This window comes from Heptranchias perlo, chromosome 11 (assembly GCF_035084215.1).
Source record: "Heptranchias perlo isolate sHepPer1 chromosome 11, sHepPer1.hap1, whole genome shotgun sequence".
Taxonomy (NCBI): domain Eukaryota; kingdom Metazoa; phylum Chordata; class Chondrichthyes; order Hexanchiformes; family Hexanchidae; genus Heptranchias; species Heptranchias perlo.
The window spans coordinates 17,274,312-17,300,922 of NC_090335.1; the positions used below are offsets into that span (position 1 = coordinate 17,274,312).

Below are 26,611 nucleotides of genomic sequence, written 5' to 3' on the forward strand. Positions count from 1 at the left end.
GTGAAGGGAGTGAATGTTTAGGGTGGTGGATGGGGTGCCAATCAAGCGGGCTGCTTTGTCCTGGATGGTGTCGAGCTTCTTGAGTGTTGTTGGAGCTGCACTCATCCAGGCAAGTGGAGAGTGTTCCGTCACACTCCTGACTTGTGCCTTGTAGATGGTGGAAAGGCTTTGGGGAGTCAGGAGGTGAGTCACTCGCCGCAGAATACCCAGCCTCTGACCTGCTCTTGTAGCCACAGTATTTATATGGCTGGTCCAGTTAAGTTTCTGGTCAGTGGTGATCTCCAGGATGTTGATGGTGGGAGATTCGGTGATGGTAATGCCGTTGAATGTCAAGGGAAGGTGGTTAGACTCTCTCTTGTTGGAGATGGTTATTGCCTGGCACTTGTCTGGCGCGAATGTTACTTGTCACTTATGAGCCCAAGCCTGGATGTTGTCCAGGTCTTGCTGCATGTGGGCTTGGACTACTTCATTATTTGAGGGTTTGCAAATGGAACTGAACACTGTGCAATCATCAGCGAACATCCCCATTTCTGACCTTATGATGGAGGGAAGGTCATTGATGAAGCAGCTGAAGATGGTTGGGCCTAGGACACTGCTCTGAGGAACTCCTGCAGCAATGCCCTGGGGCTGAGATGATTGGCCTCCAACAACCACTACCATCTTCCTTTGTGCTAAGTATGACTCCAGCCACTGGAGAGTTTTCCCCCTCATTCCCATTGACTTCAATTTTACTAGGGCTCCTTGGTGCCACACTCGGTCAATTGTTGCCTTGATGTCAAGGGCAGTCACTCTCACCTCACCTCTGGAATTCAGCACTTTTGTCCATGTTTGGACCAAGGCTGTAATGAGGTCTGGAGCCGAGTGGTCCTGGCGGAACCCAAACTGAGCATCGGTGAGCAGGATATTGGAGAGTAAGTGCCGCTTGATAGCACTGTCGACGACACCTTCCATCACTTTGCTGATGATTGAGAGTAGACTGATGGGGCGGTAATTGGCCGGATGGAATTTGTCCTTTTTGTGGACAGGACATACCTGGGCAATTTTCCAAATTGTTGGGTAGATGCCAGTGTTGTAGCTGTACTGGAACAGCTTGGCTAGAGGCGCAGCTAGTTCTGGAACACAAGTCTTCAGCACTACAACCGGGATGTTGTTGGGGCCCATAGCCTTTGCTGTATCCAGTGCACTCAGCCGTTTCTTGATATCACGTGGAGTGAATTGAATTGGCTGAAGACTGGCTTCTGTGATGGTGGGGATATCGGGAGGAGGCCGAGATGGATCATCCACTCAGCACATCTGGCTGAAGATGGTTGCAAACGCTTCAGCCTTGTCTTTTGTACTCACGTGCTGGACTCCGCCATCATTGAGGATGGGGATGTTTGCAGAGCCTCCTCCTCCCATTAGTTGTTTAATTGTCCACCACCATTCATGACTGGATGTGCAGGACTGCAGAGCTTTGATCTGATCCGTTGGTTGTGAAATCGCTTAGCTCTGTCTGTAGCATGTTGCTTCCACTGTTTAGCATGCATGTAGTCCTGAGTTGTAGCTTCACCAGGTTGGCACCTCATTTTTAGGTACGCTTGGTGCTGCTCCTGGCACGCTCTTCCACACTCCTCATTGAACCAGGGTTGATCCCCTGGCTTGTTGGTAATGGTAGAGTGAGGAATATGCCGGGCCATGAGGTTACAGATTTTGCTGAAATACAATTCTGCTGCTGCTGATGGCAAAAGTGACACCCAGTTAGTGACCAATAGGATCCCACAGAAACAGAAAACTAGTGAATGATGATCTGTTTTGGTGATGGTGCTTGTTGTTGGCCACAACACCAAGGGATTGCCTCTTCTCTTCAAAATAGTGCAATGAGATCTTTTACGTCCACCTGAGAGAGCAGACTTGGTTTAACTTCTTCCCGGAAAGGCTGCACCTCCTCAGCTCTACACTGAAGTGACACCCTAGTTCTGTTGTGGGGTAGTGTGGAGTGGAGTAGCTTGTAGTTGTTTTCGTGAACAAATGCATGGTATCTTACTTGAAGAGAGATGGGGAGAAGTGAGTTGAAGAGGAATGTTTTCAAACACTCACTCCCTCCGCTACCGGCGTACCGCGGCTGCAGGGTATACTATCTGCAGGATGCACTGCACCAAGGCTTCTTCGGCAGCACCTCCCAAATTTGCAGCCTCCACCACCTAGAAGGACAGGGGCAGCAGGTGCATGAGAACAACATCACCTCCAAGTCGCACATCATCCCAACTTGGACATTTGTCGCCGTTCCTTCATCGTTGCTGGATCAAAATCATGGAACTACCTACCTAACAGCACAGTGGGAGCACAATGTTTCCACTGGCAGGAGGGTTGGTAACCAGACGACAGAGATTTAAGATAGTTGGCACAAAATACAGGTGGGAGATGAGGAGAATTTTTTTTTCCCGCCGCGTGGTGTTATGATCTGGAATGCACTGCCTGAAAGGGTGATGGAGGCAGATTCAATGGTAACTTTCAAAAGGGAATTCGATATATACTTGAAAAGGAAAAATTTGCAGGACTATGGGGAAAGAGCAAGTGAGTGGGACTAATTGAATTAGTGCTGGGATCCAGTGAGAAAGATGAATTTCTACACTTAAGCCGGTCCTGATAGGAGCGGGGTTTTTTTAAGCAACAGGAGTAAGATATTTAGGCCATTCGTCCCCTCAAGCCTGTTACAGGAACAGAGGAACGGGAGTCGGCCATCCAGCCCCTCGAGCCTGATACTGGAACAGAGGAACAGGAGTGGACCATTCAGCCCCTTGAGCGTGCTCCGCCATTCAATTAGATCATGGCTGATCTGTACCTCAACTTTCAAAGAGCCGGCACAGACACGATGGGCTGAATGGCCTCCTTCTGTGCTGTATGATTTTATGTTTAATATATATGTTCTTCTTGCTTTGGAGGTGAAGATCCACTTTTTTGAAGCCCTATCGAAGTGCTGCATTATGTAAGGGATCTAAGTCAGCCGGAGAATGATCCAATGCAATATGCAGCGGCTGATGTTATATTCAACATTGGATCGGTATCCTTGCAAATCCTGGCACACCAATATTCTGACTTGGAAAATGTGGCATTTCTCATTCTGGGTCGGAGAAGTTCTCAGTCTTTATTTAATGAAGTGTCATTAATGGGACTACTTCTGACTGCAAATACTTGTCTGTCTCCCACGCTCACCTGTACGAGCAGTCCTGATGTGACCATGTTTGTTGTGGACACCAATTCTTCTACACCCTCCAACAACAACAACAATAATAACTTGCATTTATATAGTTATTTTTTATTCGTTCATGGGAAGGCCAGCATTTATTGCCCATCCCTAATTGCCCTTGAGAAGGTGGTGATGAGCCACTGCCTTGAACCGCTGCAGTCCATGTGGTGAAGGTTCTCCCACAGTGCTGTTAGGAAGGGAGTTCCAGGATTTTGACCCAGTGACGGTAAAGGATCGGCGATATGTTTCCAAGTCGGGATGGTGTGTGACTTGGAGGGGAACGTACAGGTGGTGGTGTTCCCATGTGCCTGCTGCTCTTGTCCTTCTCGGTGGTAGAGGTTGCGGGTTCACCTTGAACATTGGAAAACATTCCCGATGAGCTTCACAGGAGCGTAATCGGACAATAGTTGAAACCAAGTCAAAGGAGGAGATGTTAGGGGGGTAACTGAAAGCTTGGTTGAAGAGGTGGGTTTTAAGGAGGGGAACATGAGAGAGATGGGGAGAACTGAGTTCAAGAGGAATGTCATTCAAACAGGAATAACCACCTAATGAGGGCAAGGTATTCCTAATTATTAGTGACTCACCCTCTCCCTTCCATCGTAATGATAAGAATATTGGGCTTTGTTTGAATGTGGTTTCAAAGTAATCTGTTCCGCTGCTTTAGTGTTGGGATCCAGTGAGAAAGATGAATTTCTACACTAAGCCGGTCCTGATAGGAGCGGGATTTTTTTAAGCAACAGGAGTAGGATATTTAGGCCATTCGTCCCCTCGAGCCTGATACTGGAACAGAGGAACAGGAGTAGACCATTCAGCCCCTTGAGCGTGCTCCGCCATTCAATTAGATCATGGCTGATCTGTACCTCAACTCCATTTACCTGCCTTGGTTCCATATCCCTTGATACCATTATCCAACAAAAATCTCGGTCTTGAAAGCTCCAATTAACCCCCAGCTTCTGCAGCCTTTTGGGAGACAATTCCAAATTCCCACTACCCTTTGTGTGGTAAAAGTGTTTCCTGATTTCACTCTTGAATGGCCTGGCTCTAATTTTAAAGTTATGCCCTCTCTTTCTTGATTTCCCCCACCAGAGGAAATAGTATCTCTGTATCTACCCTACTGAATCCCTTTATAATTTTAAAGCCCTCGATTAGATAGAATCATAGAAGGTTACAGCACGGAAGGAGGCCATTCAGCCCATCGAGTCCAGGCCGGCTCTATGCAAGAGCAATCCAGCTGGTCCCATTACCCTGTCCTATCCCCGTAGCCCTGCACATTTTTTCATTTCAAGTACTTATCCAGTTTCCATTTGAAGGCCATGATTGCATCTGCCTCCACTATTCCCTCGGGCAGTGCATTCCAGATCCTAACCTCTCACTGTGTAAAAAAGTTTTTCCTCATATCACCTTTGGTTCTTTTTCCAATCACCTTAAATCTATGTCCTCTGGTTCTTGACCCTTCCACCAGTGGGAACAGTTTCTCTCTATCTACTCTGTCTAGACCCTTCATGATTTTGAATACCTCTATCAAATCTCCTCACAACCTTCTCTGTTTCAAGGATAACAATCCCAGCTTCTCCAGTCTGTCCACATAACTGAAGTCCCTCATCCCTGGAATCATTCTAATAAATCTCCTCTGCACCCTCACTAAGGCCTTCACATCCTTCCTAAAGCGCGGTGCCCAGAACTGGACACAATACTCCAGTTGTGGCCGAACCAGTGTTTTATAAAGGTTCATCATGACTTCCTTGCTTTTGTACTCTATGCCTCTATTTATAAAGCCCAGGACCCCTTATGATTTTTAACCACTTTCTCAACCTGCCTTGCCACCTTCAACGATTTATGCACATATACTCCCAGGTCTCTCTGTTCCTCCACCCCTTTTAGAATTGTGCCCTCTAGTTTATATCGTCTCTTTTTTTCTACCGAAATGCATCACCTCGCATTTTTCCGCGTTAAACTTCATCTGCCACACGTCCGCCAATGCCACCAGAGTGTCTATATCCTCTTGAAGTCTATCACTATCCTCCTCACTGTTTACTACCCGTCCAAGTTTTGTGTCATCTGCAAATTTTGAAATTGTGCCCTGTACTCCCAAGTCCAAGTCATTAATATATATCAAGAAAAGCAGTGGTCCCAGCACCGACCCCTGGGGAACACCACTGTACACCTCCCTCCAGTCCGAAAACAACCGTACACCACTACTCTCTGTTTCCTGTCATTTAACCAATTCTGTATCCATGTTGCTATTGCCCCCTTTATTCCATGGGCTGCAGTCTTAATAGCAAGTGGCCTACCATGCGGCACTTTATCAAACGTTTTTTGGAAGTCCACATACACCACATCAGTTGCATTGCCCTCATCTACCCTCTCTGTTACCTCATCAAAAAACTCTCTCAAGCTGGTTAAACACGATTTGCTTTTAACAAATCCGTGCTGGCTTTCCCTAATCAATCCACACTCGTCCAAGTGACTGTTAATTCTTCCCCTTCCAACCCCCGATCACCCCTCAAACTTCTATGCTCATTTTTCTAGATGAACTGAAAGAATCGCGGGCCTTAAATTAGTTTGTATTACATCTTATCTTTTTGCCTGTTGAGTTATTAGACCATGGTTTTTATTTCAAGCGCTTCCACTGTGGGTACATTTTTTATGAAGTTCAGAGTTGCAGTCATTTCTCACGATGCTGACATGTTAGCTTCAGACTGATTTTCTTGCCAGCCCAGATCTTTTCCCCTCGACCTTTGACCCTTATTATGCTTCTGTGACCCTATTCTTGTTCCATGTAACTCTAATCTTAGGTGCCACCCCTTCCCTTCCCCCGCTTTGATTTGATTTGTCCCCCCGCACCCCCCCTCCTCACAGTGCTTTGACGTTGATCCCAGCTGGGTTCCTGACCTGCAGGGAAACCTATCACCATGTTTAATAATCTCCCAAACCAATCAACTGTGAATCCACACACGCATTCTGTTTGCCTCATATTGAATGCGTACTCCTTTCCTCTTTTTTTCCACCCCCCCCCCCAATAGGGACACATCCCACTTACTGAGGTCCATAGAGAGAGAAGTGGGTAAGTACACTTGGAATTTAACCAGGTAAAACTGTGCACTGGTAAGCTGTCCATTGCTCGTCTGTTGTATCAGTGGTACTGTTATGAAGCCTCCACAGATAACTGGTTAAAACACTAGCTGTTAAATTTTACTTTTGTAAGTACAGCTCTAAATTGTCGGAACTATTTCCTGAACCTTAGCCCAGGCCCCCTATCTTAAAACATGAACTGTGGTTGCCCAGTCCTGGTCCCTGTAACCTGGCGCTGGCCTATTCTGTGCGGGCTGTCCCAGTCTCTGCTGGGAGGCAGCAGGATTGAGGGCGCATGGTTGCAGTTGGCAAAGAATTGGTTGCCCTGTGCCATGTGAGGATGTGGGCACTTGCTCACTATAGTGAATCCCTGGTCTGTCCAGGTGAGGGGTTGAGTGATGGCCGAGTGCTTTCCCCACCCCCCCAGCAGCCGCAAGTCGGAAGGGGAAGTCTGCGGGCGAGACGTCTGGGCCCGTCAGTTATTCTTCCTAGTGCTTGGCACAGGACTAACATTGGCAAAGGCATGGGGAAGAAAGTCTTGGTTGGGGAGTGGTCTGAGGCATACATAAAGAAAGGTCTTGTATTTATATAGTGTCTTTCACGACCTTAGGACATCCCAAAGTGCTTTAAAGCAAATGAAGTAGTGTTTGAAGTGTAGTCGCTGTTGTAATGTAGGAAACACGACAACCAATTTGCGCACAGCAAGCTCCCACAAACAGCGATGTGATATTGACCAGATAATCTGTTTGTTGGTTGTGGGACAAATATTGGCCAGGTCACCGGGGAGAACTCCCCTGCTCTTCTTCGAATAGTGCCTTGGGATCTTTTACATCCAATTGAGAGGGCAGACGGGGCCTCGGTTTAACGTCTCATCCGAAATACGGCACCTCCAACAGTGCAGCACTCCCTCAGTACTGCACTGGCGTCGGCCTGGATTATGTGCTCAAGTCTCTGGAGTGGGGCTTGAACCCACAACCTTCTGACTCAGAGGTGCGAGTGCTACCCACTGAGCCACAGCTGACACCTTAAAGTGAGGGTGAGGAAAAATGGAATGCATTACAAGTGGGAATTTGGGGAAGGAGGAAAGAGTCTTTATATCGCACTAACAGTGATGGGTGACCACTCTTTCCTTCAATGCATAAGCAATTGTGGTAAAATCAGTCTTACACTGAACAGGAATGCACTGTTTCTACAGTCTGTCGGAATTTGTTATTCTTTGCTCCAGATTTCAGATGTGAAAGGAATGCTGTTGGCAAATGTGGAATCAATTTAACAGCTTGTCTGTAAGTTATCAGAATGTGGCCTATCGCTGTGAGGACTCCACGGAAAGCCTGCATTCTTCATGGCATTCCTCAAAATTGAAATTTCCATCTAGTGAGAGACAAATGAAAAACATTCCTCTGTTGGAATATTCACGGGAGCCAATATCTGTGGTCTGCCTGGTGATAGATCCACATTAAAGCTTTGAAAACTGACTGACTGATTCACTCAGCTTCTCCTTAACTCCTGTGTGTCAAGTGTTGGGAGAAAATATAAGCTCAATGTGAAAAACTAAAACTAAAATGGCAAAGCAGGGTGATTTTTTTTTTTACTCTCCTCACTAGCTGGTAGTAAAAAGAATTTCTTGGCTTGTACAAAATATACAAAATATCCACAAGGAAGGGTTCTGGTTTAATGATGAACAGCACCTTGGAGAGGTGGTGATGGGGGAGGAGAATGGGTTGGTTCCCTCGTGGCTCAGTGTGGTACTGAGCTACATGGATCAAGGAGGTCTCGGGCTTGATTCCATGGTGTGTACCCAGTTGGTGATCCTAGCCAGGGTGGTCCAGCCCCTCAAGGTTAAGGAGGGAAAATGGAGCCAGGGGTCCTGCTCCTGATTGCTGGAAGTTCATCCATGTGAGTGTTGGATAAAGGACAAGGGCTGGACATTAAGGAGGAACATCACTGTCTTTCTGCTTTTCATATTTAGTTCTTCTCTCTCTCTCTCTCTCTCTCTCTCTCTCTCTCTCTCTCTCTCTCTCTCTCTCCCCCATCTTCTTTCCTTTCCTTTTGCAGGGAGGTGGCAGCTGGTATGGGGGGTAAAGGGAGTCATTTGAGGGCTGCAGATCACATTTCACAGCAGCAGAGGCAGCCCGCAGTCCTCAGCTGCATCCTTCCCAACCCCTCTGCATCTCTCCTTGCTTCTCCCCATCCCCTCACTTCTATTGCATCACCCCCCTGCCCTCTCACCAGTAACCCCTTCCTTTGCCACCATCTCTCACTCCCATCACCTCCCCTACCCTTCACACTACCCCCTCAATCCTGCATGCTTCTCCTTGGTCTCTAATCGCCTCCCTTTCTCATTACGCCATGATCTATTTTCTCATCATACCCATTCCCTTATCCCTATCACCTCCCCATTCATCTTTTGAGAGTGGGTGGCCCCTCCCACTCTATCCCCTCCGCTCCTCCTGTTCCCCCTCGTTGCTCAAGTCTCTTGACCCCACCATCAGTTCTGTCCCTCACTTGTCCACTGACTCACTATCCCCACCCCCGCCACACATCAACCTGTCCCCAAATTCAGTTTCACAAGGCCAAGCCAGGAAACTGGCAGTTTGTTTTCAAAGCGACTACAGCTCCTTTAACAGAGTATCGTGCTGAGAGCACCCTTACAAACAAATGGCCAGTTTCCAGTATCGACAGGTGAGGGAGTGAGGGCCGGTTACGGAGGCATGACCGGTGTTGGGGTGGATGGGTGAGGGAGTGAGGGCGCGTCACAGAGGCCTGACCGGGATTGGGGGGGGGGGATGGGTGAGGGTGTGAGGGCCGGTCACAGAGGCCTGATTGGGGTGGGACGGGCGAGCCTGAGGGTGAGAAACGGGCCAGTGTTGCCACTGGGAAGGGGGTGAGAGCAGGCTGCCAACCAGAGGCCTGAGGCCCTACAACATTAGGCCCAGAACAGAGGGAGAAGCCAAGTACTTGAGGGCTGGGCCATGTGGAGACAGCAACAGGGAACATAAATGATTAAAAAAAAAGTTTCAAATTAAAATAAAATATTAAAGATTATTATAAATATTTAGGTGTTGGCTGAGGCTCAGTGGTAGCGCTCTCTCCTCTGAGTCAGAAGGTCATGGGTTCAAGTCCCGGGAACTTTAACGTATAATCCAGGCTCACGCAACAGTGCCGTACTGAGGGAGTGCTGCACTGTTGGAGGTGCTGTCTTTCAGGTGAGGCCCCGTCTGCCCCTTCAGGTGAACGAAAAAGAAGCCGATACCCTGAGATTGTGCAATCTGGTTAATATGTTCTTATTGTGAAATAGCAGTTATTGCCTGCAACACCTTTAACATTGAAAATACCGCTCACAGTGCCACCTACAGGAGTATCAAGTATGCTGGTAATTGTAATAGGTTTATAATGAAATGAATGGCCCTTGTACTAAATGCAGTGCATAATAGATATACAATAGGTAGTGATTGTATTATTTTTATTAGTGCATTATTCATTTTGTCTTGCTGCTCTCAAATTTCACATTCTCTTAATTTTTCTTTTCTCTCCATGTAAGTACAGTTCATTCATTTTTGTTTTATCTGTATTCATTTCAATTTTCTTTTCTGTCTTTTCTGTTTTTTTTTGTTTCTTGATACAGCACCTGGAGAAGGGGAGCTCAAATGAATGGACAGACACTGGCTAAACTCCATCAACATATTGGGATTGTGTGAGTTGGGAGAGGAATCAAATCAGAAAATGCTGAAAACACTCAGCGGGTCAGAGGAAGGTAGGGTTAATGTTTCAGGTCTATAACCCTTCAACAGGACTGGAAGATGTTCCGGTTCTGATGAAGGGTCATAGACCTGGTACATTAATCCTACCTTCCTCTCTCCACACATCCTGCCTGACCTGCTGAGTGTCTCCAGTATTTTCTGGTTTTAGTTCAGATTTCCAGCATCCGCGGTATTTTGCTTTTCGTCTTAACTGGGAATAGTTCAGATGTATAAATGGGTGTCTAGGGCAATCAGTTGAACCCTGCAAGATGTCAAAAGTGCATCTTACACCCATAAGAAAGCTCTGCTGAACTTAAACAATGGAATCTTACATGTTTGTACAAAATGAGAAGTCTTTGACAAAATGGTGCGGACATCCAAATAAGAAAGTTCCATTTCTATCGCGCCTGTCACAACCTCAGGATGTCCCAAAAAGCTTCACAGCCAATGAAGTATCTTGAAGTGTAGTCACTGTTGTAATGTAGAAAACGTGGCAGCCAATTTTCCCACAGCAAACAGCAATATGATAATGACCAGATAATCTGTTTTTAGCGATGTTGGTTGAGGGATAAATGTTGGCCAGGACACCATGGAGAACTCCCCTGCTCTTCTTCGAAATTGTGCCAGGGATCTTTTACATCCACTTGAGAAGGCAGACGGGGCTTCAGTTTAACATCTCATCTGAGGCACCTCTGAGAGTGCAGCACTCCCTCAATACTGCACTGGAGTGTCAGCCTGGATTATGTGCTTAATTCTCTGGAGTGGGACTTGAACTGACAACCTTCTGACTCAGGCAAGCGTGCTGCCAATGAGCCATGACTAACACCTAAAAAGACAGGTTGAATGAATGGTTCCTCTTCTGGTCAGCATTGATCAGATATTCACTGAGGATAGTTAATTCATGGATATAATACCATTGTGTGCAGCCACTTCACAGACAGCTAAAGGTGGGGTAAATGTCATGTTTCACACAGTGCAGGCTGTTCAATTGTGTAGGGTTTAAGAGTTACTTACTGGCTCTTTGTTACAGGTGGAAATGCATGTAAACAGTAATTAAAAAGGACGTGTGGTTCAGATTTACTTGATGACTGTAGGTCAGAGTCAACCGTTGCTCATCCAGGTGGTTTCTCCATTAGGAACGCTCTTGGGACAGATGGGAATCTTTGGAACGGAGCAGATACTCAAGTTAAACGAAACAGGATTTGCCAGTAGTACTACTGAGTCTGCCAAGTCCTTTCTAGGTTAAGGTTCATCTTTACAGCTCTGAATTACAGGCTATCTGAGGCCTAATCCATGCCGATCGTATTTGTCATGGGTCCCATCATTAAGACCACCTATGAGGCCCCTTCTGACACCCGGACTGATTCAGCCTCTACTTGAAATCAAACCTGTTCTTGCACAGCTCAGCGACTCCCCCACCCAAGCGTTTCATTGAGCTTTTCTTAAGTTGCCACTCTTAAGGGCCAACATTTGAGGGATGGTTACTATTTACTGGTTAATGCTTCTTTAGCCCATGACAAGTCTCAGGCCAAATACTGGTCTCTGTCAGATCAGGATTGGGGTCTCCGTTTTAGTCTTGTCAGTGGGCCTCCGTTTTAGTCTCGTATTCTGTTTGAGTCCAACAATCACTCTGGTTTCAAACTCTGTGTAAATATGGCTTTTTATTGCTCAACTGTAATAAAAAAAAATTAAAAGGTACTAATCTGTTGACTTTTTTAGTTGCATATACACAAGGGATGGAAGAACAGCATGAATCGAACAGATGGTTCATGTGCTGTTTGTCTAAAGCAGTAGTAGAGTTTTGTACATGCTGTGTAGGATCAGAAGCCTATCCCTGTGTGAAAGCATCTGGAGGTAAAGACAATTCAGTATATCAAACAGCATGTGGTGACAAATGTGTCTCTACAGGAGGGCAAAGACATTAAGCATAGGCTGGTGCATAGTGTCGTATTCAGTTTGATCTCCACGACGTAAGGCAGCTTAGCACTGAACAGATCGTGGAACTAGCCTGCATTAAATCAGAACCCTATCCAACCAATGGCTAGTTCACTTCCCCTTCACTCTGAATTGACGGGAAATGGTGTTAGTAGGGTTACCAACTCTGGTTGGGCCTATTCCTGGAGGTTTCATCACATGACCTCCCGCCTCCCAACTGCTACGCCCAGTAAAACTGTCCTTTGCCCCATCTCCAATACTTTTATAACTAATAAATGAAAGTGGTTCGCAACCCTAGGTATTAGTCACAAAAAAAAACCTGAGCTGATCAAAGCCAAAGGAATAATGCAGAATACTGAGATGGTGGTGTCATAAATAGGGCTCATCAGGAACACGGAGGTGATGTTCCAGTTCCGAGGATGAATCTAAGTGTTGAAAGAACCATTGAATAGGACGATGCAGGCTGATCGCACGTATTGAGATGGAGGCCCGGTGATCAATGATCAGAGAAAGTACATCCAGTGATGGGAAAAGTATGAAATGAATTAAGATGGAATAACGTGTGTAGAAATTTGCAGAGTTTTGACGTCTTCAGAATGGCGTGATAACCTGTTTGGATTACAAACCGGTGAAGTGGATTCTCCTGCAGTACTCATTACAGAAAATACTCGTTCACCGAGTGATGCGGTGTGCAAACACCTGCCCTCGTTTTATCCCTCCAGTAACCATGCTTAGTTTCTTACGAATGAGATTTGCATGTTGTATAGCAAGAAGCGAAACTAGTTGGACATTTGACTAGTATTTGTTTATTTGTCCATTTTACCTGCAGAGTTCAGTCTCAAGCAAATCACCAGTTCATACTTCTGCAAAATGTGCATTCCGCCTGGGTTGTTGGGCTCTGCAGAATGAGACATGAACCTAGGATGTGCTGTGGATATGTATAATGAAAGCACATCCAGTGTTAACTGGTGATTTTCCAGTTTATTTCAGGGATTGTTTTGTTTTAGACCAGGATTGTCCAATTTGTTAGCCACCAGCCACATGTGGCTAATTGGAAATCCAGGTGTGGATAATTGGGAATCCAGAATTGCATTTCTGATCAGTAAATAAAAAATGAGTGATAGACCCTGTCGTTGGGCATGTGATCTCAATACTCATATATTCACACGGCGTTTGCATGTGAACTTTAATCTTTTTGTGCGTTTTGTTTGTAAAATGGTCAGATGAAAAGCAGAGTGTGCGAGTGTTTTTTGATGGTTGAGTGCTTTACTTCCTTGGTTACTGAATGGTGGTAGATGTTAGTTAAGTAAATATACACGTGTGAAGTAGATTTGCCTGTGTTGTGAGTGTTTGTAAGGTGTTTCCTACTAAAATTAGTGCATGTGGTTAAAATGGTGTCGCCGTAACGACACCTGTGGCTAGTCAGCAAATTCTACCGGATGATGCTGATTTAGTCCGTTGAGGGCCATGTTTTTGTCTCTGATTTAATAGGGGTCAAATGTCTGAATGTTGCAACATTGAGCATTTTGCCTCAAGCCTATATTTGTGTGTTGTATGTATCTTAACCATTGAGATGGATCTTGGGGAAGTCTTTCTGGCTGCTGGGATATTAGGAGGGCAGATTGCCTCATGCACTGTGTGTAATGAAGTCATCGGCCTCCTTTTCAGTGTCAATCGTGATTCAGTTATAGCACTCTTACCTGAGTTCGAAGGTCGTGGGTTCAAGTCCCACTCCAGAGTCTTGAACCCATACTCTAGGCTGATGCTTCAGAGCTGCACCGTCTGAGGTGCCGTCTTTCGGACGAGATGTTTCAGAAAGCTTTGGACAAGGTGCTGCACAATAGGTTAGTTTGTAAGATAGACTCCTGTGGGATAGGAGAGCGAACCCTGGATTGGATAGGGAATTGGTTGTGTTCTTTCTGGAAGAAGTTGTTATTAATGGAAGTGGTTCTGTGTGGAGACCAGTTACTAGTGGAGAGAGTCAGGCTGAACAGGCCATGAACCCAATCATTAGCAGTCAACAGGCTTCCATTAAAAACCTCATTGCCTTCTCTTGACTGGCCCTGAGCTTTCGTGAATGTGACTATAGCCTTTTTACTTCCCCATATTTCTGCTAATGATTTGATTTGAATTTATAATATTGAATCAAATTCCTTAGATTCCAATTTAACCAAACCCTTCCTGTTTTCTCCTTTGACTCTATGACGGTGACTCGTGCCAGGGTTCCATTCCTCAGACAACAGGGCCCCTCAGGTACTTCATCCACATCGATCAGAAGTGGGCGTCCTTCCAATCTCCCCTTCCCTAGTGCCCCCTTACGCTGCCCCGACACAGATCAGCTAACTCAGCACAGCCCGTGGATTAAACCTGTGGACCTCCAGTGTTGTGGTTCGGTAGCACACCCACCCAGTGCTTTTACACACTAAGCTACGCGAGATCACATCTTCCTTTTTGCCCATCATCATCATCATCATCATCGGTTGACCATGATCAGAACTCCTGTGATTGTCCTCCACACCTAAGGCGGGGCCTTGAACCCTGGTGTTGTGTTTGGGACTGTCCGCGGTTGCTCTATCGTTGACTCGTTCTGTACTGCGGCTGCGTCACCCCTTGCAGGTTGTGGCCGCCCATTCACTAATGCAAGGGTTTGCTTGTCTGCCTTTTGATAGCGTTTCTTCCTTCGAGACTCTCACTCCCCTCCTTCAGGAGCTCGTCCCCCGAAGCTGGTGGCGTTTCTGGAGGTGTCTGGGTTACTTGCCTGCCGCCCGGCACTCGATGCTAACCAGTCACAGATAGCACCGTCCGCTGTCATTACAGGCAGCAGGTTTAACACTTATTGCTCTACGTTCCCATAAAATTCTTTGAGTAAGCTGTTCGTTTTCCAAAGAAGGACATAGTAGTTTTAAGTTTGAAGATGACACTAAAGAGAAAGAGAAAGACTTGGAATCATATAGCGCCTTTCATGACCTCAGGACATCCCAAAGCACTTTACAGCCAATGAAATACTTTTGAAGTGTAGTCACTGGTGTAATGTAGGAAACGCGACAGCCAATTTGGGCACAGCAAGATCCCACAACAATGACGATATAATCTGTTTTAATGATGTTGGCTCAGGGCTAAATATTGGCCAGGACACCGGGGAGAACTCCACTGATCTTCATTGCATAGTGCCATGGGATCTTTTACGTCTGCCTGAGAGGGCAGACAGAGCCTCGGTTTAACGTCTCATCTGAAAGACGACACCTCCGACAGTGCAGCACTCCCTCAGTACTGCAGATACGTGAGGACATTGGGAATGGATTAATTTCCAAATTTCTGCAGCCAATGTCCCAATAAGCATAACAAAGTCAAACATAGTACAGGTTACGTACAGGGTGAATCTCCTTCTCAGCCTTAATAATACACCTGAACCTGAACCCCAGCCTTAGAAAAGCACCCCAATCCCTTCTGCAATGTTTTTTTTTATTGGCCCATTTCCCACAGCAGCCATCCTTGTGACCCGTCTGGGTGAAACCGAGAAAGAATGCAAACTTCTTCTTTGCTCTGGACTTGCAAGTGATGGGACTGGGTTGAGAAGGCTTACAACTCGGTGTTGGGTTCGGATGAGACCTTAAACCGAGGCCTCATCTGCCCCCTCAGGTGGGTGTAAAAGATCCGTTGGTACTATTTCGAAGAAGAGCAGGAGAGTTCTCCCCAGTGTCCTGTCCAGTATTTATCCCTCAACTAACATCACGAAAACAGATGATCTGGTCATTATCTCATTGCTGTTTGTGGGACCTTGCTGTGCACAAATTGACTGCCGCTTTTCCTACATTCCACCAGCGACTACACTTCAAAAATACTTCATTAACTGTAAAGCACTTTGGGGCGTCCTGAGGCTGTGAAAGGCGCTATATAAATGCAAGTCTTTTTCTTTTACAAAAAATTGTCAATATTCAGTCCGGTAATGGGCATTAAAATGAACCTGTTGGAACCGGCCTCTCGCTTGACATCATGAGGAGCAGTGAATTTCCCTGTTTCCCTTCTCGCACTCCCCTTGCTCCGAGTAGGAGGGAAAAACAAGCAAACAGCAGGACGTGGAGCTGATTCGTATAAGAGAATGAAATGGAAATGGTATCCTGACCCTTGTAGGTGACGACGTTTCTGGGAGTAGAATCTGTGGAGGCTGCTTCGTTTTTCCACACAGCGGATTGCAGATGTTTAAACTTTTATTTGGATGTTGAGACAGAGCGAATTAATCCTTTCGTCGTAATGTTCTAAGATAAGCAGCTTGTCTTGCTACATTGTCCCCTTTATCTGTTGAGAACTGTGTAGACCTCAAGGTCAAGGATTTCCCAGACATGAGGTTTGGGAGCGCAATGACACCCTTATCAAAAGATTTAAAGGATATGTGTTGTCTCTTTTATTGCTAGCAAGCTTGGTACTCTGGTAAATAGAATGTCCTTGATGATTGTTAACGGGGAATCTGTCTCCCGCTGATTCTGAAATAATCATAGAATGAAATCTTTACGAAAATACATATTGCCTTTTTAATGAAATTATGGGCATGTCTTAGTGAATGTGCACACTGTCCGTTGTACTGAGCACCATAGTCCAGAAAATACCCATGTTCTTTCAACAACAACTTGTATTTATATAGCGCCTTTTAATGTAGTAAAATGTCCCAAGGAGCTTCACAGGAGCATTATCAAACAAAATTTGACACCGAGCGAGATAAGGAGATATTAGGACAGGTGACCAAAAGCTTGGTCAAAGAGGGAGGTTTTAAGGAGCGTCATAAAGGAGGAGAGAGAGGTGGAGAGGTTTATGGAGGGAATTCCAGAGCTTAAGGCCTAGGCAGCTGAAGGCACGGCCACCAATGGTGGAGCGATTAAAATCGGGGCTACACACGAGGCCAGAATTGGAGGAATGCAGAGATCTTGGAGGGTTGTAGGGCTGGAGGAGGTTACAGAGAGAAGAAGGGGCGAGACCATGGAGGGATTTGAAAACAAGGATGAAAATTTTAAATTCGAGGGGTTGCCAGACTGGGAGCCAATGTCAGTGAGCACAAGGGCAATGGATTTCCCCCCTCCCTCCCCCCCCCCCCCCCCCCCCCCCCCCCCCCCAAGACTGTGCTGGTTTAGCTGACCTCAGCTGGGGACAGCAGTAGGATGCTACAAATGCCCACCATTCCGTAGGGCAAGGGAAGGGATAAAGCAGCCAGTGTTCCAGCGACTTTACTGGGAATAATGGACAAGAACGCGATTGGGCTTCGCTGTCTGAGCCTAATGAAGAATTCTGAGGGTTCTGGGTACCAAGAATATTCAGGGTCCCCTCCTGCAAACTGCTCCCCCCCCATTCCATTTAAAAACTACCCTATCAGAGAAGGCTGGGCTGCTGCTCTCCGGCTTTGGGACTGACCGGCTTTGACGGGCTGCTTCTTGTTCCGATGGGATTGGGCGGGGGAGGAGGGCTGTATTGGACATGACTCACTTTCCCTGGCCAGGGTCTCCTATTTGGTTTGGGGCCCCTGGGCACAGGACCCGTTGGCCCGCGTGTTAATGCGCCCCTTTTTCTCGGTGATATTCGTCCGCAAACCCCACTGCTACCACCACAGTCGAATGATCTGCCAACACTCATTGCCCAGGCTCACGCCAAGCAAGGCTCCTCGGGTGAGGTAATGGAGGGGCTGCCAATATCTGTTAGAAGTGAAATGTAGCTCAACTGATCAGCTTCAAAAGAAGAGAGTTTGGAAATGGATTAAAATATGTATCTCCTGTGACATAAGTCGGATGATGCTCTGTTTTATAACGGTTGAATTGGGAGATGTTTTGTCAATTCCAAGCTCCCAGTTGGAAGAAATCAGCGATGAAATGATTACTTTCCTTTCTCGCTTTTTTAAAATACTTTTAACACTTTGAAGTGTGACATCTTTAGTCTAAGGCTGGAAGTGTGATGAACTCAAACACTCTTATCTGTTAGCTGGTCTCCCGTAGCATTGCTCCTAGTAAGGTGGACAATGCGCTGTTAGGAGATTGTCGATGAGTTATTCCGCTCGAAAGGTGAAGTGGCGTCCCTTTTAAGCTTACAATACCAAAGTGTTGTCATGTAAATCCTACAAAGGGTAATTGCTATTCAGGCCAGTGATCGCAGCTCTGGCTTTGTCTGTGCGACGATCAATTTGGAGTTTGTAGACTTTGTGGGACAGGTGCTTTCTGGAAAGTTTATCTAGACCATGAAAATACCTACCTTCGTTTATAATTTTGTCTTCAAGTGTGTCACATAAATTTGCACTAGCTAGTGTAATGCACGCCTGAAGTGCGAGTGATGTGTAAAATGTGACAAACTGGAAGTGCAAGCATATGTGAAGCTTTCTTTAAACAAGATATATATTGATACACATCCAGGCACCATTGTTTGGACCAGTTGTAGAAGTTAAATAACTTGGGGGGAGGTTGGGGATTTCTAAGAATCAGCCAGGATAGACTCGTCAAGCCACTGTAAAGAGATGGGCTCCTGTTGAGAAATCAGCCGTGGCTCAGTGGTATCACTCTCATCTCTGAGCCAGAAGGTCGTGGTTTCAAGCCCCACTCTAGGGACATGAGCACATAATCCAGGCTGACGCTTCAATGCAATACTGAGGGAGTGCTGCCGTCTTTCGGGTGAGAAGTTAGACTGAGGCCCCATCTGCCCTCTCGGCACTATTTCAAAGAAGAGCAGGGGAGTTCTCCCAATGTTCTGGACAATATCCCTCAACCAACAACACTAAAACCGATTATCTGGTCATTATCACATTGCAGTTTGTGGGACCTTGCTGTGCTCAAATTTTCTGCCGCATTTCCCTACATTATAACAGTGACTATATGTCAGAAAGTACTTCATTGGCTGTAAGGCATTTTGGGACGTCTTGAGGTCGTGAAAGGCGCTCTATAAATGCAAGATCAGCTGAATCACAGAATCGTTATCAAAAAGTTTACTTCAAACTACTCTTCTTGCAAACATTACAGCTCTTTTGACCACTTGATACTCGTGCTTAAGGGCCATTCATTTGTAAGTACCAGAGCAACAGTGAGCTCCAAATGTTTTTTTTTTGTTTCATTCCAGGGATATGTGCGTCACTGGCATTTATTGCCCATCCCTAGTTGCCCTTGAGCAGGTAGTGGTGGGCTTTCTTCTTGAATCGCTGTAGTCCGTGTGCTGAAGGTGCTCCCTCAGTGCTGTTAAGTCAGGAGTTCCAGAATTTTGACGCTTAGACGATGAAAGAACAGCGATATGCCTCCAAGTCGGGATGGTGTGTGACTTGGAGGGGAACTTGGAGATGATGGTGTTCCCACCACCTCTGATAATAAGGTGATTGTGGACACCTTATCAGAGGTACTGTTCATTCATCTTGTGCTATAGAAGATTGAGGTTCCTGTAGCACAGTGAATAGTGAGCCACCAATTTAGCAATGGGACCAACACCTGCGCTGATTTGGTGCAAGCTGTCCTACTGCGACATTGGTATTCCTTGCACCGTTTCACGCCCGAAAAATGGCGCATTGCATACCAATTTCTACCCCAGTGTATCTATTATCAGGGATAAAAGAAAAGAAGCTCATGGAAGTGTGTTTTTGGCAACTGTGGTGGATTTAGACATTTCCAAAGGCTAATGGAGGAGTAGGGTAGTGTGGTGGTTATGTTACTGGATAAGTAATCTGGATTAGTGACTGTTGGATTCTCCTAAAAACCCAACTGGTTTACTAATGTCCCTTTGGAGAAGGAAACTTGCCGTCTTTATTGGTCTGGTCTATATGTGACTCGAGTCCCATACCAACGATGGTTGAGTCTTAACTGCTCTCTGAAGTGGCCTAGCAAGCCACTCAGTTAAGGGCAACTAGGGATGGGCAATAAATGCTAGTATTCATACCACATCCCAGGAATGAATAATAAAAAGGTGGCAGAAAATTGGCAACAAAAAGCATGAAAGCCATGTTGGCTGGTGAGGGCTCAAACTCGTGTTTGTCAGTTGTATAAAGATCAATTAGTGATGATCGTCCCATGAGCAGAGGAGGGAGGGGGCAAGAGAGGTAAGTGGGGTCTCTTTTTGGAGTCAAAGTCTCATAACCAACATAAACACAGGCTGCAGCGGTTCAAAAAGGTGGCCCACCATCAGCTTCTCAGGGCACTAGAGATGAACAATAAGTGCCAGCCTTGCCAGTGATGTCCTCATCCCGAGAATGAATTTTAAAAAAAAAGTGGCCACTGAAGATGCAAGATTTTGTCACATTCCCCCTCAGAAATTTTTGATCAGCGGTATTTTACTTGGTGCCTTTTCCAGCATTTTGCAGTGGACTGTGATTTTCCAATAAAGCCAGAAATAACTTATCCTTGGAAGGGTCAGATATTTTAAATATGATTGAAAAAAATATATACTTTTACAGACTTTAATTGTATTTATGGAGTTCAGTTCCTTTCTTTGGGAATCTAACTGCAGAGGCATAATTTTGATTTGTTAACTGAAAACTTTGGCAAGGTAAACCCAATTGGCTTGAGATTTTAAAATGATAAGGGGATTCATTAGGGTAAATATTGAAAAGCTATTTCCCCTGGTTGGGGGATCCAGAACAGGGGGGCACAATCTTAAAATTAGAGCCCGGCTATTTAGGAGTGAAATCAGGAAGCATTTCTTCACACAAAAGATAGTGGAATTCTGGAACTCCTCCCCCCCCCCCCCCCCACCAAAGGCTGTGGATGCTGGGGTCAATTGACACATTTTCAAGACTGAGATTAATAGATTTTTGTTAGGTAAGGAATATATAGCAAAAGTGGTTAAATAGATCTGAGGTACAAATCAGCCATGATCTAATTGAATGGTGGAACGGACTTGAGGGGCTGAATGGCCAACTCTTGTTCCTCTGTGCCTGACAGACCCTAGTATAAGACTGAGACCAGGCTACCCTGTTCTGTTGTGCTCGCTGACCTACATCGGCTCCCAGTCCGGCAACAGCTCGATTTTAAAATTCTCATCCTTGTGTTCAGATCCCTCCATGGCCTTGCTCCTCCCTATGTCTGAAACCTCCTCCAGCCTTACAACCCTCCGAGATCTCTACATTCCTCCACTTATGGCCTCTTGCGCATCCCTGATTTTAATCGCTCCACCATTGGCGGTCATGCCTTCAGCTGCCTAGGTCTTAAGCTCTGGAATTCCCTCCCTGAACCTCTCCGTCTCTCTACCTCTCTCTCCTCCTTTAAGTCACTTCTTAAAACCTACCTCTTTGACCAAACTTTTGGTCACCTGCCCTAATATCCCTTTATGTTGCTCAGTGTCAAATTTTGTTTGATAATTGCTCCTGTGAAGTGCCTTGGGACGTTTTACTACGTTAAAGGCACTATATAAGTGCAAGTTGTTATTAACGTGGCAATCGTAGAATCATAGAAAGTTACAGCACAGAAGGAGGTCATTTGGCCCATCGTGTCCGCGCCGGCTGATAAAGAGCTATCCAGCTTAATCCCACTTTCCAGCACTTGGTCCGTAGCCCCATAGGCACAAACAGCTACTTGAAGGTAAATCAGTGTCAGAGTAGTGCGAGGCGTTCAAAGGGGAGATTCAAGGGGTTCGGAGTAAACACGTTCCCACAAAGAAAAAGAGTGGGACTTCCAAATCTAGAGCCCCTGGATGACTAGGAGCATACAGGGTAAGATAAGGCAAAAAAGGAAAACTTATGTCAGACACGGAGAGCTCAATACTGCAGAAAGCCTACAGGAGTATAGAAAGTGCAGGGGTGAAATTAAAAAGGAAATTAGGAAAGCAAAGAGAGGGCATGAAAAATACTGGCAAGTAAAATTAAGGAAAACCCAAAATGTTTTTATAAATACATAAAGAGCAAGAGGATAACTAAGGAAAGAGTAGGGCCTATTAGAGACCAAAAAGGTAACCTATGTGTGGAGGCGGAAGATGTGGGTATGGTTCTTAACGAATACTTTGCGTCTGTCTTCACAAAAGAGAGGGACGATGCAGAGATTGTAGTTGAGGAGGAGGAGTGTGAAATATTGGATGGAATAAATATAGTGAGAGAGGAAGTATTAAGGGGTTTAGCATTTCTGAAAGTAGATAAATCGCTAGGCCCGGATGAAATGTATCCCAGGCTGTTAAGAGAAGCAAGGGAGGAAATAGCGGAGGCTCTGACCATCATTTTCCAATCCTCCCTGGCTACAGGCGTGCTGCCGGAAGATTGGAGGACTGCCAACGTCATACTGTTGTTTAAAATGGGAGAAAGAGATAGACCGAGTAATTATAGGCCAGTCAGTCTAACCTCGGTGATGGGCAAATTATTGGAATCAATTCTGAGGGACAGGATAAATCGTCTTTTAGAAAGGCACGGATTAATCAAGGACAGTCAGCGTGCATTTGTTAAGGGAAGGTTGTGTCTGACTAACTTGATTGAATTTTTTGAGGAGGTAACAAGGAGGGTCTATGAGGGTAACGCATTTGATGTAGTCCACATGGATTTTAGCCAGCCTTTTGACAAGGTCCCACATGGCAGATTGGTTTAAAAAAAAGTAAAAGCTCATGGGATCCAAGGGAAAGTGGCTCAGTGGCAGGAAGCAAAGTGTAATGGTTGACAGGTGTTTTTGTGACTGGAAGGCTGTTTCCAGTGGGGTCCCACAAGTCTCAGTACTAGGACCATTGCTTTTTGTGGTATGTATTAATGATTTGGACTTGAATGTGGGGGCTTGATCAAGAAGTTTACAGATGATACAAAAATGGACCGTGTGGTTGATAGTGAGGAGGAAAGCTGAAGACTGCAGGAAGATATCAATGGACTGGTCAGGTGGGCAGAAAAGTGGCAAATGGAATTCAATCCAGAGAAGTGTGAGGTAATGCATTTGGGGAGGGCAAACAAGGCAAGAGAGTACACAATAAATGGGAGGATACTGAGAAGTGTAGAGGAACAAAGGGACCTTGGAGTGCATGTCCACAGATCACTGGAGGTAGCAGGACAGGTAGATAAGGTGGTTAAAAAGGCATACGGGATAATTTCCTTTTATTAGCCGAGGCATAGAATATAAGAGCAGGGAGGTTATGCTGGAACTGTATAAAACATCGGTTAGGCCACAGCTTGAGTACAGCGTACAGTGCTGGTCACCACATTACAGGAAAGATGTGATTGCATTATAGAGGGTACACAGGAGATTTACGAGGATGTTACCAGGGCTGGAGAATTTTAGTTATGAGAAAAGATTGGAGAGGCTGGGGTTGTTTTCTTTGGAACAAAGGAGGCTGAGAGGAGATTTAATTGAGGTAGATAAAATTATGATGGGACTAGATAGTGGATAGGGAGGATTTATTTCTCTTAGCAGAGGGGTCAGTGACCAGGGGGCATATTTAAAATGATTGGTAGAAGGATTAGAGGGGAGCTGGGGAAACATTTTTCAGCCAGAGGGTGGTGGGGTCTGGAACTCACTGCCTGAAAGGGTGGTGGAGGCAGAAACCCTCAACTCATTTAAAAAGTACCTGAAGTGTACCAGGCAGGGTGTGTGTGAACTCAGTGCCGATGCTCATGGCCCATCCTACCAACTCCTGGCAGCGCTTTAGTAATGGCAGTTAATAAAGGGGCCGTGGCCACATTCCCTTGGACGCTCCCAACACCTGCCACTGGAGCTGCACTTAGTGATTTCAGCTGGAGCTGACTGAAAGCCGCCCACATTATCTTTCCAACTGCTCCGGCTGGTAATCCGATAAATGTCGATCGTTCTGCTGAAATGCGGGTAAGAGATGCATGGGTGCCGAACGCTGTTGGCTTAAGATGTTGCCCTGTGAGTTACTGACCTAAGCTGCAGTTTCAGTCACTTATCAGCACTCTGGTAGAACTTTGACCCACCTGGTGCTAGGGTTAAGGTCAATACCAAAAGCAGTGTTTTTTTAAAAGAACAATAAAACGAAGGTCACTGTGGGCTCGAGTTGTGTCGGGAACAAGACTTTATTGGATTTGTTTTCACACAACCTTTTCCCGGGGAGTTGCACTAACACCGACTCTCAGTTGGTACCAAGAGCAACTGTTTTCTTTGATGCCGTTCTCCAGTGGCTGCCCCTCCCCCTCCCTGTGAGTTATGCAAATACCAGTCACACCACTTGGGAGTTGAGAAGCTGTGAATCCCATCTGGACCAGGAGTAGGTTCATCCCTCCATTTGCTTCATAATGTTGAACGTGGGAAAATATGCAAACACAAGTGTGGAGGCGGTTTCATCCGTGCTATTTTATTGAGATGTCTCTCACCAATTCCAAAAGGAAAAAAGAAAAAACTTGCATTTCTACAGTGCCTTTCACCGTCTCGGGACATCCCAAGGTGCTTTACAGTCAACGAAGTACTTTTTGAAGTGTAGTCACTGTTGTAATGTAGGAAATGTGACAGCCAATTTGCACACAGCAAGGTCCCACAAACAGGAATGTGATAATGACCAGATAATCTGTTTTAGTGAAGTTGGTTGAGGGATAAATATTGGCCAGGACACCGGAATAGTGCAGTGGGATGTTTTATGTACTGAGGGAGTGCTGCACTATCGGAGGTGCCGTCTTTCGGATGAGATGTTAAACCAAGGCCTCATCTGCCCCCTCAGGTGGACGTAAAAGATCCCCTGGCACTATTTCAAAGAAGAGCAGAGGGGAGTTCTCCCTGTTGTCCTGGCCAATATTTATCCCTTAACCAACACCTAAAAGACAGATGATCTGGTCATTATCTCATTCCTGTTTATGGGACCTCGCTGTGCGCAAATTGGCTGCCACGTTTCCTACATTACAACAGTGACTACACATCACAATTCCTTCATTGGCTGTAAAGCACTTTGGGACGTCCTGAGGTCATGAAAGGCACTAGTTCTACCTTTCTAAATAAATCCATCAAACAGAATCAAACTGCAGCCTGCATTGACACCTCCTGTTTTAAGTAATTGTAATATTTATTCAATGGAAGTGAATGGATGAAATGATTTATTTGAGCTATTTCTTGTTAAAATAAAAGCAGTGGCACTGTATGTGTTATAATGTTGGTTTATCCAGTACATAAGTAGGCTCAGTTGATTCATATTTTATATACAAGTCTCCTTTTAAAGTTTTCTGAATTGTCCATTTATACAAAACATTGAAACGGCCTACGATGGTAAACCTCATGAGAAAGGGAATCGTTGCAGTGCTTTAAAACGGAATGGTTGCAAACTCAAAACCGCAGTTACTGCCTTATTTAGAGATCTGAGAGACACTGCCGGGTCAGACATTCTAATCCAATAGCAAACAAGGCAAGCTGCTGATAAACGATCCCTTTATATAGTAATGTTACTAGATTCAAGAGCACCTCTTTATTTCCTGTTGTTCCAGGGTTTGCGAAATGAGTGATATTTATCCAATTCCCTTTTGAAAGCTACTCTTGAATCTGCTTTCACCGCCCTTTCAGGCAGTGCGTTCCAGATCGTATCAAATAAACTGTTTTGATGGTGGGGGAATGTTGTGAATTTGAGAATTTCTGTGCTTGCTCAATCTATCCGTTTAATTTAATTTCAGATTGAGGATGGAAGTAAAGCAGCGGCAATGGGCAAGCTGCAGGTCGGAGATGAGATGGTCAGCATCAACGACGTGATTCTGACCGGCTTCAGGCAAGAGGCAATCTGCCTCGTGAAAGGCTCGCACAAGACTCTGAAGATAGTGGTGAGAAGGTGAGGCACAAAACAAACCCCAACAAAGGCCTAATGGGATGTAGCGCATGGGTGTAAAAGCTCATACTAGGGGCGTTCATCTTGAAACGTGACATCTGCAGTTTTGTGCAGAGGTGGCAGATGAGTTAATGACCAAAACTGTTGGAAACACTTAGCAGGTCCGGCAGCATTTGTGGAGAGAGGAAGGTAGCGTTCAAAAACTTGGAGTTTGTGGACTTCTTGGTTCTCGAGTTTGTTGAAGTCTTGGTGGTTGAAGTCTTGTCACAATTGCGAGGAGCAAATTTCATCCTAAAACAGATGTATAATTTCACTGTTTCGTAGACAGCCATTTTGTGTCTGCTGATTTCTTTCTAGTGGGATACAGATATCATGGAAAACCAGCATTCATAATGACACATCACATATATGGAGAGGCTGGAGAAGCTGGGATTGTTCTCCTCACAGCAGAGAAAGTTAAGGGGAGATTTAATAGAAGTGTTCAAAATTATGAAGGATATTGATAGAGTAAATAAGGAGAAACTGTTTCCACTGGCAGGAGGGTCAGTGACCAGAGGACACAGATTTAAAATAATTGTTGAAAGGACCAGAGGGGGAGATGAGAATTTTTTTTTAAGCAGTGAGTTTTGATCTGGAATGCACTGCCTGAAAGGGTGGTGGAAGAAAATTCAATAGTAACTTTCAAAAGGGAATTAGATATATACTTGAAAAGGAAAACTTTGCACGGCTATGGGGAAAGAGCAGGGGAGTGGGACTAACCGGATAGCTCTTTCAAAGAGCTGACACGGGCACGATGGGCCGAATGGCCTCCTTCTGTTCTGTATGATTCTATGAAATGGAGTTACTGCTGTACAATTAACCGTCTAAACACATTCACTTCACATACAAAGTCTTTTATTGCAAAGATTACGGGATAATTTTAACTTTTAATGCTGGGCAAAAAGCAGGTAATATCGAATACAGCCACAGTGGA

The 26,611-nt window shown here is 45.4% G+C and overlaps 1 protein-coding gene across 6 annotated transcripts in view; it reads left to right on the plus strand.

Annotated features, from left to right (window-relative positions):
* The window catches only part of shroom2a (shroom family member 2a), a 236,900-nt gene that overhangs the window by 84,839 nt on the left and 125,450 nt on the right, over positions 1-26,611 (plus strand). For all 6 annotated transcript variants that reach the window (XM_067992636.1, XM_067992632.1, XM_067992631.1 and 3 more), the window contains exon 2: positions 25,490-25,641. In XM_067992636.1, the coding sequence (XP_067848737.1) occupies positions 25,517-25,641 (125 nt within the window). In that variant the 5' untranslated portion in view covers positions 25,490-25,516. The remainder of the gene's footprint in view (positions 1-25,489; positions 25,642-26,611) is intronic.